At 43.5% G+C, this 17,031-nt stretch overlaps 1 protein-coding gene across 2 annotated transcripts in view; it reads right to left on the minus strand.

Moving 5' to 3' along the window:
* Nucleotides 1–237: 237 nt before the first annotated feature.
* The window catches only part of LOC132831339 (E3 SUMO-protein ligase ZBED1-like), a 30,659-nt gene continuing 13,865 nt past the window's right edge, over nucleotides 238–17,031 (minus strand). The window contains exons 2-6 of one of the 2 annotated variants that reach the window (XM_060849427.1): nucleotides 13,650–13,722; nucleotides 9,572–9,834; nucleotides 6,755–6,819; nucleotides 3,334–3,491; nucleotides 238–3,236 (exon numbers count right to left, since the gene is read on the minus strand). In XM_060849427.1, the coding sequence (XP_060705410.1) occupies nucleotides 1,183–3,236; nucleotides 3,334–3,491; nucleotides 6,755–6,819; nucleotides 9,572–9,834; nucleotides 13,650–13,698 (2,589 nt within the window). In that variant the 5' untranslated portion in view covers nucleotides 13,699–13,722 and the 3' untranslated portion in view covers nucleotides 238–1,182. The remainder of the gene's footprint in view (nucleotides 3,237–3,333; nucleotides 3,492–6,754; nucleotides 6,820–9,571; nucleotides 9,835–13,649; nucleotides 13,723–17,031) is intronic. The other variant, XM_060849428.1, reaches the window with a different exon arrangement.

The raw sequence follows: 17,031 nt of genomic DNA on the forward strand, positions 1-17,031 counted from the left end.
TTTGAGGCTATATTGGTGAACACAACAGCAGCCAATTCACTGGATCATAGTTGATTTCTCCTTATGATTGCTGCTTGCCCTGGATTGATATCCTTAAGATAAACCTGTGTATACCCTTGCACTGGGCCCTTGCACTTGATTACGTTTTTGAGTTCAATCACCTGACCTGTGCATAAATATATTTAATAAATAATACAAATAAATACAATATATTAGTTATTAGCTCAGTAAATGAACAAAGTAACATTATCTTTGGAAGCAGCCTGAGTGCCTTGCCCTCTGGTCCATTGCTATATGGTTTCGTTTTAAATCCAATGCACTAGGACAGAATGCAGACAGCCCCACCTTAGATGGATGAAGAAATGCAATAACAGAATGGGCAACACAGGGAGCTGGACGGTGAAGCGAGAAATGGTTCTGGAAGAAGACCCACCCACCCCGGCTGAAATGAAAACAATGGGCGGACAGACTCACTGCAGTTGAGATTATCCAAGAATCATAACGTACACAGAACTTGAATACTGTTGAAAAGGTGAAGCATATTTCTGAAGCTTTTTATCTCCGGTTGGATGTGACTGGCAGCAATGGCTGAACAATCCTGATTGCCCTCAGTTTAACTAATAATCAATTTGAAGCAGTCAAGCTTATAACATTAATAATTTATACGCGCTGGAAGCGATACACATTCTGACGCAATGACTGTTTTCTGCAAACAGGAGGAATACATTCAAGTGTTGCACCTTCTTTGGATATAACCAGGAGCTTAGGAAACTCTCTGTTGCTTTCACTAATGAGAGTCACCTTGCCATCAAATCAACATGCCACAGTCGAAATTGTTGTGATCATCTGAAATTTGGCCTTCTTGATTCTGTCCTGATGGGCGCAGATGGAAGACTTTGGCAACACAAAGCCCTTTTCAGCAAAATTCAAGTTCTGTGATTGCTAAGTGATTTTACAGACAGAACTCTTTCCCTTCCTAACAGCTAGAACTGCACAGTACAGCGGTTACGTTCCCAACGGCTGTGAACAGATAGGTACAACTAGGTTTTCTTCCTGCCCTCAACTCAGATGGACCAGAGAGTACACCAGCAAACACTGGCAGACATCTCCCCACCTTTCACAACCAGAAGAAGAGGCAGCTTCAGGAATATATGATATCTCACTTCCACACAAAGACACACATTAAGGAGTTTTAAGATTTCCGTGCATAAAGACCAGCATGTCCACGTGCTCAGGGGCAAGAGCTGAGCGTTTGCTATAAATGCCATGCCCTGCCTCTGTGAATATCCAGTTGGCTGGCACCACAGTTGCTGGCACAGCAAGCAGTTTCCGCACTGCACTGGCAAGTAGTGGGTACTGGGTATGGTGTGTCTTCCACCATAGGAGCGGATCCTGGCAGAGGGAGGATGCCTCACTGGTCTGGAAGTTGCTAATCTCCTGCTCGGCCTGCTGGTGGACAGAGTTGGCTGACGTGCTCCTCACGTTACACAGGTCTCCCAGCAGGAACTCAATGCCTGAGTCATGCTTGGGCTTCTTGGCTGGGTTGGGGCCAGTGCTGGATGGTTCTAGACTGGAGCGTCCACTGGCTGGCGGATGTAGTCGTGCCAATTCAGACGCCTCACGCTTGAGGGCATGGAGGGTCTCCACCCGCTCAGCCTGGCTTAGGAAGTCCAGGCCTCGGAAGCGCGGGTCTAGCGCGCAGGCCAGGTTCAGGACCTGGTTGACCTCCCGGTCAGAGTACCACTGGTTCAGGTTGGCACAGATGGTCTGCTTGATATCGTGGGCCAGCTCTGAGTCACTCTCGCTGGCAGCCAAGTGCTTGTACACCAGGCTGGTAATCACGGGCTTCACCAGCGACAAGCTGGAGAAACGCTCCTTGGTGAAGGTTGAAGTGGCAATGGCCAATGGCTTGAGGATGTCCACTATCTCACGGACCACTTGCCAGTCGTCCAGCCTCAGCGCCAAGCCCTTCTCCTGTAGGCTTTCACTCAGTCCATCAAGGAAATGTCGATGCTCCTGCAGGCTCTGCAGCATGCTATAGGTGCTGTACCACTTCATGTTGCCATTGAGGAAGATCTTAGAGTGAACCTTCAGGGAAGGCTCACTAGAGCTCAGCTTGTCCCTCAAGGAAGGCGAGGAGAAGATGGACTCCATTAGCTTCTTGCACCGAGTCAGCACCCTGAGGATCAAGGGCTGCTGCAGGGCTGAGTCAACACAGTTCTGCAACACGTGGCCGATGCATGGTAGGGTCTTCCAGCCCATCCTGGAGGCAGCCAGCTTGACATCGACGTTGCTGACCATGACAGAGTACGAGGTGCGCTCCTGGATTCCCCACTCGTTGGCGATTTCCAGGAGAGCCAGCTTGATGTTTTCCGCTGTGGTTTCCTCAGTGACAGGGCGGCTGGATAGCACCTGATGCTTGAAATCAAAGGCACCATCAATGTGGTGGACGATAACCGTTACGTAGGAGTGAGCGCACTCGTGCTTCCACAGGTCAATGCTGACCGTGCAGTGATGCAGCAGCTTCATGGAGTCCATCACCCTCAGCTTCGCCTGGTTGTGCATGCCCTGCAAGACAGACTGAGCAAAAAAGCTTACGGTGGGAATCTTGTAAGTGGGCTCCAGAACACTCATCATCTGGACAAAACCCTCCCCCTCGATGGTCTTCAGAGGCAGCAGATCAGTCACAATGAACTCCGAAATGGCCCTGGTCGTTCTCCCAATGGGAGGCGTGACTCCTTTCACAGTTCTTGATGTAAGGTCTTGTGGGTACGAATCTAATCCCTTCTGCGGTGCAGAAGTGCCACCAACTAGCTCGTTGTACTCCTGCCTGTGCTTGTAGATCAGGTGCTGCCTCAGGTTGGTCGTGTTGCCACTGTATGACAATCGGACCCCACACAGTTTGCAAATAATTTTAGTCTTGTCGAGGATGCGCCCCAAAGCATCGCCCTGGAAACCAAAGAAGGTCCAATAGCGGCTCTGCGCCCGCCCCAGGCTCACTAGGTTCTGGGTTCCTTCCAGCATGGTGCCCGGGGCATCTCTGTTCATGTGGCAGATGCCACTGCTCTGCATGTTGGCTTTGTGGGCGTGGATGATGGAGGCCACTAAGTCACTACAGTTGTATTGCTCATGGGGGCTAACGTGGCTTGGGATCCCATCAGGAACTTTGCTTTGGAGGTCTTGAAACAGCTTCATCAGTAGCTCCTTCTCGCCAAACTCATACTTGAAGTGTTCACCTATGGAGGGGAGGGGAAAAACACCTTTAAACCGTTCTTGAACACTAGTTTCCAGCTTAAGCATTTCACTAGCACAGATATCCCAATCAGTCCTTACCCAGTTTTAGCCCCAAAGTCCTAGCATACTCCTCTCCGATCCACACCAACAGCTCAACTCCCGCAGTAATTGTCTGGCACACCCGGTAGTAAATTTTACTGCGGTACTGAAAGACAGTCAGATTGTGTTCCTCTTCACTTGAAGCACATGCCACATACCTACAGGTCAAAGACAGAATATTGATAGGGAGCCATATTGCATATGGAGTTGGTCAGGGTATTACAAATATCAACAGAAAAAAACAAAATTGAATAATGGCTTCATCCATTCTAGAGTCCCTTCCATCAGTTTAAAACTGTGCCTCCATAATGGATGGCTAATTTAAAATACCCCTCAGTAATTCAGGATCAAAAGCAATTGCCAAGTGAAGTGGAGGCTAAGAATAGCTGGATCAGGGTGTGCCAATGTTCCTCAGCCCTGTATTCAGTTTTCATTCACTGCTGCAGTTTGCTGTTGCACTTACAAACACATTAACAGATTTAGGATCAGGAGTAGGCCACTCAGCCCCTCAAGCATGCTCTACTATCCAATAAGATCATGTCTGGTCTGATTCCTCCACATTCCTCTCCACCCCCATGACCTTCCGCCCTCTTGCTTATCTCAACTCTTGTTTCTCTATTTTTCTCACTTATTGGTGGACATTTTATTTCTTTATTTTTCTAATTTTTTTCCCTAAGAATTTATACTCAAGAATCTGGTACCTAAAATGGCGACATAAGTGGCGGTTTATAAACTTTTCACAGTACTCACTTGAGTATCTGTGACAATAAAGCTAATTCTAATTATCAAGAATCTATCTACCTCTGCTTTAAAAATATTCAAAGATGTTGTCTCTACAGCCTTTTGAGTTCCAAACAATTATGAACCTCTTATATAAATAAATTCTCAACTCTGTCTTAAATGGCTTTATTTTTAAACAGTGAACTCCCACAACAGAAAGCATCACTTCCACATCAGACTTGTCAAGATCCCTCAGAAAATTATGTTTCAATCAATTGTATATGCTAAAAGCTGGAGAGATCAAGGCTTGGCAGGATGATAGACATACGGGAGCATTGGGGTTTCTCTGTAGTGAGGCTCAAGGAGCTGGGAGATGGAAAATAAAAAATGCAGGAGCAGTAGTATCAAGAGAGTGTAATTACAGTGTGACACATTTACATTAGTATTTACTGTAAGTGATGTGGAAATAGGGATCTGTAGCAACAAGAACACACAAAAGATTTGTGACAAAAAGGCGGTAATTAGGAGAATGGAGTTATGGACAGGGAGTGCTGGTAGATGTACGAGCAGAAGTGTAAATTACGCCCCTATGAAATGCCCTGGAACATCTTTTACATACAAAATGCCGTAGAGATTCATACCAGCCCTACAAGCTTGGGCACTGCATTGCTAATTCAAAGGCAGAAAGCAAAGCATTTTGTGACACTGAAGTATCAGGGCAGTCATCTCTAACTCCAGAATAATCTGCCTGTCAAAAAAATGTTGCCGGATTAAATTATCAGGAATATAATTCAGTGAAGCAGAGCACATAGTGACATATCACTGCAGGCAGACTCCATGCGTGAATAAATTGTTTTGTCATAAAACTTGATTCACATATCCTGATCCTTCACTAAACAATTCTCTATAACACACAGCAGATTCATCTGCAATACCAATGCCATCTCAAGGTGTACCAGTATCCCCAAGGTGGTCCTCACATCTTAATATTGACTCTCTTCTCTTTGTCACCAATATGCCTTCTTTCCTCATATTATCATAGCATAGGAGACAGCCCACTGTGTCTACACTGACCCTCTGCAGAAACAATTCATCTACTGTCATTCTATCAGCTTCTCTCTACAACCCTGCACACTCCTCCTTTTCAGACAATGCTCCTATTCCAATTTGAATGCCTCAACTGAATCTTCCTTCACCACATGCTCAGGAAGTGTGGTTTACATCCTAACCACATAATGTATTCACAAGTGTCGCCACTGCTTCTTTTGACAATTACCTTAAATCTGTGCCCTCTGGTTTTTGGTCCATTCAGCAATGGGAACAACATTTCCTCAACTACTCTGCCCACACCTTTGACAATTTTGAGCGGCTCCATTAAATCTCCCCCCAACCTTCTCCTTTTCCTAATTTCATCAATCAGTTTACACAAATGAAGTTTCCCAGCCCAGCATTGTCTGTCATTCTTTCCCATTCTTTCTGAAGGGGTCACAATAATTTTCTCGTTGAGGCTACAGTTGTGTTTTATACAAATTTAACATAATTTCCTTGCTTTTCGACATTCCCGATGAAGGGCTTATGCCCGAAACATCGACTCTCCTGCTCCTCGGATGCTACCTGACCTGCTGTGCTTTTCCAGAGCCACATTTTTCGACTTTGACTCTCCAGAATCTGCAGTCCTCACTTTCTCCTCCTTCCCACTCTATGCCCCTATTACAAAAGGTCAAAAAAACACACACCAGGTTATAGTCCAACAGGTTTATTCGAAAACACTAGCTTTCCGGGTGCTGCTCCTTTATCCACTAGCACCTGAGGAAGGAACAGCGCTCCAAAAGCTTGTGTTTCAAATAAACCTGTTGGACTACAACCTGATGTTGTGTGATTTTGACCTTGTCTAACCCAGTCCAACACTGGTACCTCCACACCATGCCTATCAACAAAGCATGGGACAATGTGTGGTTTGTTAATCACCTTCTCAACCTTCAATGCTTTGTGCCTATAGTACACCCAGGCCCCTCTGCTCCAGCACCATCTTCAGAAATTGTGACCGTTATTTTATATCATCTCTCTGTATCCTCCTCATTCATGTTCACTCACTTTAACCTTCATTCTTCTTTCTCCCACCATTCTGGATCTCCCCGCATCCCCTGCTTGGAGTCGATAGAATTAGAGGAACTAGCTGAGGCAATGATATTAGTCAAGTCACAGCTGGAGTGCTGTGTGCAACTTTGGTTGCTTCATTATAGGAAGGATGTGACTGCAATAGAGAGGGTACGGAAGAGATTCACCAGAATGTTGCCCAAGGTAGAGCAATTCAGCAATGAAAAGAGACTAAATAGGCTCAGGTTGTTTGCCTTAGGTGTACCAAGTTCTGAGGGATACAGACAGAAAGAGATAGGGAGAAACCTTTCTCCACGATAGAGGGATCAATAACCAGGGGCCATAGTTATAAGGTAAGGCACAGGAGGTTTAGAGATGGTTTGAGGAAAATTGCTTTCATTCAGATGGTTAAGTGTATCTAGAAAAGGTGGTAGACTCAGGAGCTATTAAGACATTTAAGAACTATTTAGATGAACACTTAAAATGCCATAGCATGTAAGAACAAGTGCAGCAAATGGGATTAGAATAGATGGATGTTTGATGACCAGTGCAGATATGATGGGCCGAAGGCCCTCTTTCTGTGCTGTTAAAATCTCTATGATACCTCATCCAGTTAGCCTTCGACTCATCGGAAGCATCCACATAATAATAGGATCCATTTTCTCGCAGCTGCAACAGAAGAAAATATCGACTGAAAACATTCCCAACAACCTTTTCAAAAGGAAGATATCAGCACATTGGAGAAAAATTGGCAAGGCTTCAGTACAGGGCCCAGAGGAGGTCAGCTGACAGGGTAGAAACAGAAAGATTGTTTCTCCTTGTGGGAACGTCTAGAGCCCGGGGTATAATGGCAGAACAATTTCAGGCAGGGTTGAGTGTGATATCATTTTTGCTCTCAGAGTGAGATGAACCTGTGGAATTCTTTAACATATTGGGGAGTCCAGGCTGAGTCATTAAGTGTATTTGAGGCTGAGTGACTTAGTGTCTTAATCAGTAAAGAAATCAAGGGTTATTGGGAAAAGGTAGGAATGTGGAGCTGAGGATGATCAGACTGGCCACAATCTCATAGAATGGTGGAGAAGACTTGATGAGCTGAATGGCCAACTTCCATTCCTACATCTTAAGCCTTATACCAAGGAGGAGGGATGTTTTATCTCATGCTTCCATGGGGTGTACACATCACAGTCAACTCCAAAATTTGTTACCCAACCTTAACTGCCTTTGAACAAAATGTGATGATGCTGCTCCTTTTACAAAGTTATGTTGTCCTTGGTTTTTTGATCACAGGGGTCAGAAAGACAGAGGTTCCGTTTTGCCTGGGTTTATCTACTTGAAGAAGATTTTCAGTTCTCCAGCTCAGTTTTTCTCTGGTTTGGAGAAAGTGAGACACTGGAAACGTCGACTCTTCTGCTCCTGTGATGTTTGGAGTAGTGGTGCTGGAAGAGCACAGCTGTTCAGGCAACTACTGTGCTCCTCCAGCACCACTAATCCAGATATCTGGTTTCCAGCATTTGCAGTCATTGTTTTTACTTGCTCTTGTGATGTTGCCTGACCTGCTGTCCTTTTCCAATGCCAGACTTTTCAACTTTTCTCTAGTTTGGTTTGGTTTTAGCAGTCTAATGTTTTGCAGCAAGCAGTCAGTTTTTTGAGGCTGCTGGTCAAAGAGACAGCTTCATGCTGATCCTCTCTCCTGTAAGAACCTGCATTTGATTTTACCTTATTTTGCAAAGGTGGTGTTTGTGGGGATGTTGCAAATATTTGGAACAGCATTTGAAAGTTGCGATAGAGTCGATTGGGTTTTCAAATATTTATGTTGTTCTTGATTCGATTTTCTTTTAATAGTGTATAAATAAAATTTGTTTTGTTTAAAACTGAATGATTGGGCCAACTGCATCCCTCCTGGAATATCCACTAACACCTGTTTAAAACAATTAAAAAGGTTAGGGTCGGGGCTACCTTCTTGAAATGTTTTGAGGAGTCTGGCCTGGGTCCATAACAAGAGTGGCTTGCTAGGTCATTTCAGGGAGCAGTTAAGAGTCAACCACATTGGAGTTCATCTGGAGTCAGAGTAAGTAAGGACCACAGATTTCCTTCCTGAAGGGGCATAAGTGAACCAGCTGGGTTCCTATAATTGATGCTAATTATCATGGTTACCATGACTAAGACTAACTTTAGATGCTGGGTTTATTACAGAATTCAGACTTTACCACGGGATTTTAACCCAAGCCCCAGAGCATTAGCTTAGGTCTCTGCTTTTCTAATCCAGTGACATTTCCAATCCATCACCACCACCTCCTTGTTTCAAAAAGATGGAGAGACAAGAGAAACCAGCATCAGATAAAGTTGACAGAACGTTAAACCAAGGTTTTATTTATTCACTCTTGGGATGTGAACATCACTGGCGAGGCCAGCATTTATTGCCCATCCCTAGTTGCCCTTGAGAAGGTAGTGGTAATCTGTCTTCTTGAATTGAAGTCCACATGCTTTGGTAGACACACAATGTCCTTAGGGAGGGACAGAATTTTGACCCAGCAAATGAAGAAACAGGGATATATTTCCAAATCAGGAAGGTCAGTGGCTTGGAAGGGAACTTGCAGTCTATGGTGCTCCCATGCATCTTCCTGGAGGGTAGTGGCCTTGCGTTCGGAAGATGGTGTGGAGGAACCTGTTTTGACACACAATGAATTGGTATGAACTTGAACATCCTGCCTAAAAGGGTGGTGAAAGGTAATTCAACTTTCAAAAGGAAATTTGGTAAAATATGGAAATGGAAATAATTGTACAGCCATGGTGGATAGAAGAATTGAGAGTAAAATAATTGGAAAGTTAGCAAGTTTTGAGAGGATTTGTAGCTCATGTTGAGGTTCTGGATGTAGGTTTGCTTGCTGAGCTGCAAGGTTCATTTTCAAACGTTTCGTCACCATCCTAGGTAACATCTTCGGTGAGCCTCCGAATGAAGTACTGGTGGTGTAGCCCGCTTTCTATTTATATGTTTGAGGTTCCTTGGGTTGGTGATGTCATCATTTCCTATTGTGATGTCATTTCCTGCTCTTTTTCCAGGGAGCAGTAAATGGGATCCAAGTCAATGTGTTTGTTGATAGAATTCCAGTTGGAATGCCAACAGAGACACGCACAAGAATTCCGAGAAGCGTGGCAAGCAACCAAACCAAGGAAACTCAAACATATAAATAGAAAGCAGGCTACACCACCAATGCTTAATTCGGAGGCTCACTGAAGATGTTACCTAGTATGGTGACGAAATGTCTGAAAACGAACCAGAACTTGGATAATTTACAGAGCTGGTACAGCCATGATGGGCCAAACAGCATCCCTTCTGTGGCACATCAACCCATTGTACCACCCAGAATTTGACTTAAGGGTAATGAATTCATGAGGAAAGATCAACTGATGATATTCTTACCGCCCAGGAGAAGACAGTACAGTCGTTCTTTTCCGTCAGGATGTCCCCATCGAATGGACCAAAGATACAACCCCGTGGGATGGCAGGCAGTGTGCACCAGACGCCAAGACCACCCTGCAGCCTCTCTTTGATGGTGAGCCCTTCCGGTAGAGTCAACAGTGCCCGTGAGGGCATGCGCTCTGGTACCAGCTGGTCAGACACAAATGTTGGCGTGCCGTGGTGTGGGCAGGAATCTCGGAAGTACAGCCGGCAATCCTCGCAAACTGAAAGAGGAACACAGAATGTGGAGGTTACTTGTAAGGCACAGGTTCTCATGTCCGGTCAATTTCCTGAAATGCCCTTGCAAAACAGACGTGAATTTCATCATACAGATTACAATGGTTCAACAAAGCACCTTCCTTTCTAAGGGCAACTCAGGATGAGTTATAAACTGCATCCCCATCAGTAAAGTCTGCATTCCCATGAACTAATTAAAAACGGGAAGAATTTGTAAATATATAAATTTATAAATTTATATCAAAAATTCAAAAAGTCTCTTTAAACTTTAAACCCAATAAAGCACTTCAGAAGTGCAGTCAATGTTGTAATGTTAAAAAAAACCAGTCACACCTATTGTCACAGACCTATTACTTCACAGAAAGATTTAGGGGTGCTGGTGTTGGACTGGGGTATAGGGGTCATTCTAAAAAATGAGACTTAACAAACAATCCAGGTCTTTTTCAATATATAATTTCAGTTGCATCACACTATAAACTTTTGTTATAAATTCTGTGTCTTACAATCTCATACACCACAACCACATGATGAAGGAGCAGCACTCCGAAAGCTAGTGCTTCCAAATAAAGCTGTTGGATTATAACCTAGTGTTGTGTGATTTTTAACCTCACAGAAAGAGGCCATTCAGGTTGTTTCTGTACTGATACATTTAGCAATTACCTTTAAGCTGTGCTATACTGAACTTAACCCTTCTCATGAAGAGAAACATTTCTCCCTATCTACACTGTTTAGACCTTATAATAATCTCGAAGATTTCTACAGAATCACATTTCAACCTTCTCTTCTTCAAAGAAAACAGTCCCGACTTCTCAAATCCAAAGACATGATGTGCTTCATCCCTGGAACCGTTCTTGTGAACCTTTACTGTACACTCTCTTATGTTTTCCCATCCAGTATGGTGCTCAGAACTGGACACAATATTTCAACAGAGGACTAATTGTTTGATGCACAATGCAAGCTCCCAAGTTGTGGTTAAGACTCAAACACATTCCCAAGGAGAGGGTTCAGAAGAGATTTGCCAGGATGTTGCTGAGAAAGGAGGGTTTCAGTTACTAGGAGAGGTTGGATAGGCTGGGACATTTCTCACTGGACCTTAGGAGGTTGATCTTACAGAGGTTTATAAAATCATGAGGGGTATAGATAAGGTGAATGGCAATGCCTTTTCCCTAGGGCGGGAGATTTCAAGACTAGGGGGCATATTTTTAAGGTGTGGGGAGAAACATTTTTTTTAAAAAAAAGGCATTTTGTTTTATACAGAGAGTGGTTCGTGTGCAGAATGAACTTCCAAAGGAAGTGGTGGATGCAATTACAGTTACAATGTTTAAAAGACATCTGGATAAAGACATGAATCGGAAATATTTGGAGGGATCTGGGCCAAGCACAGGCAGGTGGAACTAATTTAGTTTGGGATTATGGGGTGGCATGAACTAGTTGGATCGAAGGGTCTCTTTCTGTGATGTATGACTCTATGGCACGAAGTGAGCCAAATGGGCTTTTACAACAATCAATGATATTTATGTGAAACTGTAAAGAGGAGGTGGATGGTTTGAGATGCACGCACAGTGACAGGGAAGTCAATGTGGCAGAACGCTGAAGAGTGGGGCAAGTGTGATTGTATGTAGATTGGGTGATGCAGTGAGAGAGTGGAAGAATTTCACTAAGATTAGCTCTATATTTCACTCTTATTAAGTGCATTCAATTCCACTGGCTGCCATGGCAGGATTTGAACCTGTGCCCCTGAATGTGTCTCTGGATTACCAGACCAGTGACATTACCATCAATCTGCCCCAACATGGGACCTTGTAAAACTGTAAAACGTCTCAAGATGATTCACAAAGAGAATTATCCCTGTCAATAGGAAGTATCAGAATATGATCAAAAAGCTTTGTCAAAAAGGTAAGGTTTAAGAAAGGTCTTGGAATCAACAAAGAGACAAAAAAGGTTTCGGGAGGGAATTTCAGGCTAGCTGAAGGTACGGCTGTCAATCATGGAACTGAGGAAGTGAGCTATCCACAAGATCTCATGGCTGAAGAAATGAAGCAGCTGAGTTCAGCACCAATCACGAATTAAAGCCTCTCACCACAGACTTGCTATTATTAAAAAAAATTGAAAAATACTGGGGTGCCCATTTGTTTACGTACACTACCTGAAGCGCCCAACTACATTGATTAATCATCTCATCTACTTTTTCCAACTTTGATGGTGTCTTTGGGACTTCACTATTTGCTCAGACAGTATTGAGAACACTCTCTATTCTCACCAAGAAACACCACCATTTCCACAGAATGGATGTGGGAAATTAACAAGGGGATAATGGAAACTGATAAAGCAAGGTAGCAAATTTTTGGAAGAAAATACAAAGACCCAGGTCCATCTAACTGAGCTGTGTAATCCTAGAAACCACATAACATAACCATACAACTGATTTGCTCGTTCTTCTGACTCTGATTGAAGATAAGTGCGATATAGTTTCTCAAAATAAGTTCGGTGTTTACTGGACTACACTGCAGGAGATTGTTGTAGCTAGCTTCCACAAGGTAAAAGAATACTGCGGATGCTGGAGTTCTGAAATAAAATTATAATGGGGTGAAAATCAACATATCAGGCAACTAGAGAAAGAGAAACAGAGTTAATCTTTCGAGTCCAATATAACGTTTTGCCCTTTAATTGATGGAAAGTCCTCATGCACTCGAAACGTTAACTCTGTTTCTGTGTCCTTGTGGGAAGGACAAAAGAGGGGGGTCACCAAGGATCAAAGAAATACTTTGGTGTGCATGTCCATTGACCTCTTAAGGTAGTGGGACAGGGAGATAAAGTGATTAGGAAGGCATAAGGGATACTCGCCTTTATTAGCTGAGGCACAGAGCTTAAGAGCAGGGAGATGATGCAGGAACTGTGTAAAATGTTGGTTTGGCCACAGCTACCATAGTGTCCAGTTCTGGAATCCACATTATAGGTGGGATGTGATAGTGCTCGAGAGGGTGCAGAGATTTACCAGGTGCTGCCTGGATTGGAGGGTGTTAGCTATGAATAAACAGACTGGCGTTATTTTCCTTGGAGGAGAGCAGACTGGGGGAGGACATGATTGAAATGTGTAAAATAATAAGGGACATAGACAAGGCAGACAAGAAGAAACATTTCCCCTTGGTGGAAGGATCAATTACAAGGGGGCACAGATTTAAGTAAGTGGCAGGAGGTTTAGAGGGGATGTGAGGAGAAAAAAAACTTTCCCCCAGCTTGTGGTGGGAATCTGGAACTCACCACCTCTAAGGCTAGTAGAGGGAGAAACCATCAGAACATTTAAGTGGTATTTCGATGTGTACTTGCCATGCCAGGGCATACAAGGTTATCGGCCAAATGCTAGAAAATGGGTTTCGAATAGTTAAGTGGCTTTTTTGGGCTGGTGCGGACTCGATGGGCCGAAGGGATTTTTTCCTATACTGTAGACCTCTCTGACTCTAAGATGTGCTGGCAGATCTGCTGGATTTCTCCAGCGCTTTCTGCTCTTATTAACTTAAACGTGACTCAATTTTATGAACATCTTGCAATAAACTCGGGAAGGATAGTGGAGGCTCCACTCTAACTTAGAATGCTATCCATTCCCTTAGCTTTGCAAAACCAATGAAGCAGTTTCCACAGTCAGTGTGGGAAGCTGTCAGCAAACTCTGACATGGTTCAACCCCTGGTGAGGTGTGGGTGGGGTAATGTGTGTCCATGGCCCTCTGTGTGCCTGATTTAGGGACGTGCGTGGTGGGGGGGGCAGGGGTGCAGTTTATCTCATACAGAAATGGCACTGACTTACACAGCAGCTCGTCCTCCAGCTGAGCACATGCCTCTTCAGCGACCTGCATCTCCCTCTAATGCACGTCCACTGGCTGAAACACAAGAGAACAGCATGACAGGACTACTTAGCACACCAGCCATTAACTCACGGTGTAAGGACAGAGCAGTGGATTGGTGTGAGAATGTAACGAGTAAGCAGGCGGTTTGATGTGCAAGCACGTGGAATTCAGTGTGGCAGCACACTGAAGTATGGGGCTTGTGTGAATGCATTCAGGGTGGGTGGTACCGGGAGAGAGACTGCAAGAATATTTTTAATTAGTTGGGAGTTTAATTTGTAATTGGTCTCTCACTGCGTCAAGTAGCAGGCTAAGCAGGTTATGGGAAAACTAATCTGTTTTATTATAAAGATACTGTCCAGCTCTTACAGAATCAAAGAAGTATTACGGCATCCATCGCAGCCCTGTAAGTATACTTCCCTCTAAAGCCCACTGAATATTTCTGAAATTATTTACCACCTCCCCTTTATTCTCTCTTAGTCTGTGAGCTCCAGCCATTCCCACTTGCTGTGAAAAAATGCTTTTCCTAATAAGATGCACGAACAGAACTGGATCATTCAGTTCACTGAGTTTGCTCTGCCATTCAGTGACATCATGGCTGGTCTGACAATCCTCAACTCCACTCTCCTGCCTTTTCCCCATAACATTTTCCTTCCTTCTGTTTATCTCAGCCTTGAATACCAGCCTCAACAGCCCTCTGTGGTGAAAATAGTTCCACAGTCTTACAACTCTCTGAAAGGAGAAATTCGTCCTCATCCACATCTTAAATATGTGGTCCCTTATTCTGAAATTAAGCCGTCTGGTTCTCGACTCTCCCACAAGGGGAAAACAATCTTCCCACATCTACCCATTCAAGTCTGCTAAGAATCTTGTATGTTTCAATAAGTCTCCTCTCATTCTTTTATCATTCAGTGAGTACAGGCCCAATCTATTCAATCTCTCCTCGTAAGACAATCCGACCATCACTGATATTAGCATAGTGAATCTTCTCTGAGCTGCCTCCAATGCCAGTATATCCCTCCTTAGATATGGACGAGTTGGACTGAAGGTCTGTTTCTGTGCTGCACAACTCTATGACTCTGTAAGAGCCCAAAACCGTTCACAACTGATTCTTCCCCAGTGCATCTCTCTTGTCCACTTCAAATATGTGTAAATGCAAACAGGTTTTGTTTGTATATCTTGTCTAAATGTAATGAATCTTGTACACCTGTATCAAACCTCCCAACCTTCTTTGCTTGAAGAAGAATTTATTTTTCTTTTTTAAATTCATCCATGAGATATGGATGTCCCTAGCTTCTCCACCTAAACTTGTAGCTAAAGTCTCCTATCCTTGGAACCATTCTGGCAAATCTCCTCTGCATACTCTCAAGAACACCTGCAACTTTAAACCTTGATAAGTAACCATCATATTTGAGCCTGAAAGGTACATTCCTCTCATCAAACTGAAGGAAAATGGTGCACTGTACAAGATCAACCTTCCCGCGGATCAGAAAAAACCTTATTCCAATAATGAAGCAGCATTTCAGAATAACAATAAGAAGCTGCTGCATATATTTATATAGAGGGAACTGTTTTCTGCAGGCAAAGGATACACGTTCAGGCATTACTCCTTTTTCAAATGAAACTAAAGCACTGGTCAGGGTAGGACATTGGGTACATTGTTCATGACAATGCCTTAACCGATTTTTGACTTGTCAAAACAGTAACCATCCTTTCTCACAAAATATAAACTGTTACTCTCTTTGAGATTTGGCATTCCCACATTTGGCCTGACGAGGATAAGACAAAGGGCATCGACAACATGTCTTTTTTCAGCAATTGACAAGTTCTGTACTATCAAGCAATGATTTATTATGACAATTTTCTGCGTTGATTGGGAAGTCTTACCCACTAGTGTCAATCTGTCTACAAACAGCCTCCCCACTGCTTGAACAAAACAGCAGTACAAACACAACTCACAATGAGTTTCAGTCACTTGCTTTGTCAAAGTGCAGAAATTTCTTCTTCAGTCCTTTTACTCTAAAACAGTCCTTTCTCCATCTTGGTCCACAAAAAAAAGTACAGAGAAATAAGAAGATACAATTTTACAGAAGGTACACAAATCAGTGCAGAAGTGACTTTAAGAAGCTGTATGAGCATTAAGAGACTGCAATCACACCTGAAGGCAAGTCATTCTGCCATATTCAAGATAGACAATCATCTCCACTCGCACCCACTCATTCTTCCCTTAGTGTCTGACAATCTGCATTTTTAAAACCTATGCTTGACATCACCTGATGCCCTTTTCCTGTCAGATATGCAAGAAATCTAATACAATATCATTGCTTATTGCAATAGGAACTGAAGGTAAAAATAGACAAGGTATGCTTCAGTACTATGCCTCAGAGACCACAGTGCTGTGTAAAGTATTGATCAGCTTATGTAAGGAAGGATGCCAGTATGTTGCAAGTGTTGAAGTAAGATCTGCCAAATTAATGCCTGAAATGGGCTGAGGTAAAACTAGACAGGCTACAGTTACATCAGCTGGAGTTTAGAAGAGTTAAGAAGCAATTTGATTATAATATTCATGATCCTGAAGGATCTAAGCAGGATGGATGTATAAAAGAATATTTGCACTTGTGGGAGAATTGAGAACTAGTGGTCACTGTTTCAAAATAAGAGGTCATCCATTTCAGACAGATGCAGATTTGCTCGCTAAACCGGAAGGTTCATTTCCAGATGTTTCATCACCATACTTGGTAACATCTTCAGTGGGCCTCCAGGCGAACTGAAGATGTTACCTAGTAGGGTGACGAAATATCTGGAAATCAACCTTCCAGCTCAGCGAGCAAACCTACATGCAAAACGTCAACCTGAGCTACGAATCTTCTCAAGACTTAACAGAGTTAAGAACAAAATTTAATCCACAAAGGGTTATGAATCTTTGGAACTCTCTGCCTCTAAAAGGTGATGGAAACCTTTATTTGAAGATGAAACAGGCTCAAAGAACTGAATAGCTTTTTCCTGTAATGATGCTGCCACGAGAGATAGAGGCAGTTCATCTTGCAGACCATCAAGGTCACTAATGGGAATATCTCACCATGCACCAATGTTATTTTTCCTGACACAGGCCGTGAGTTTGGGCAGCATTCTACCTCAGACCAAAGTAGAGGAGAGGTCACGGAACCTTTTTAAGGTAGGGCTAGATAACTTCTTGATCAGCAAGGGGTTCAAAGAGTATCCAAGTTAGGCGGGAAAGTCGGTCTGAGGCTGGAATTAAATCAGGCCTGATTTTATTCAGTGGAGGAGCAGGCTACAGGGGCCACATAACCCAGAGCTACTCCTAATTTGTACGCTGATATGTTC

This window comes from Hemiscyllium ocellatum, chromosome 33 (assembly GCF_020745735.1).
Source record: "Hemiscyllium ocellatum isolate sHemOce1 chromosome 33, sHemOce1.pat.X.cur, whole genome shotgun sequence".
NCBI classification, from domain to species: Eukaryota; Metazoa; Chordata; class Chondrichthyes; order Orectolobiformes; family Hemiscylliidae; genus Hemiscyllium; species Hemiscyllium ocellatum.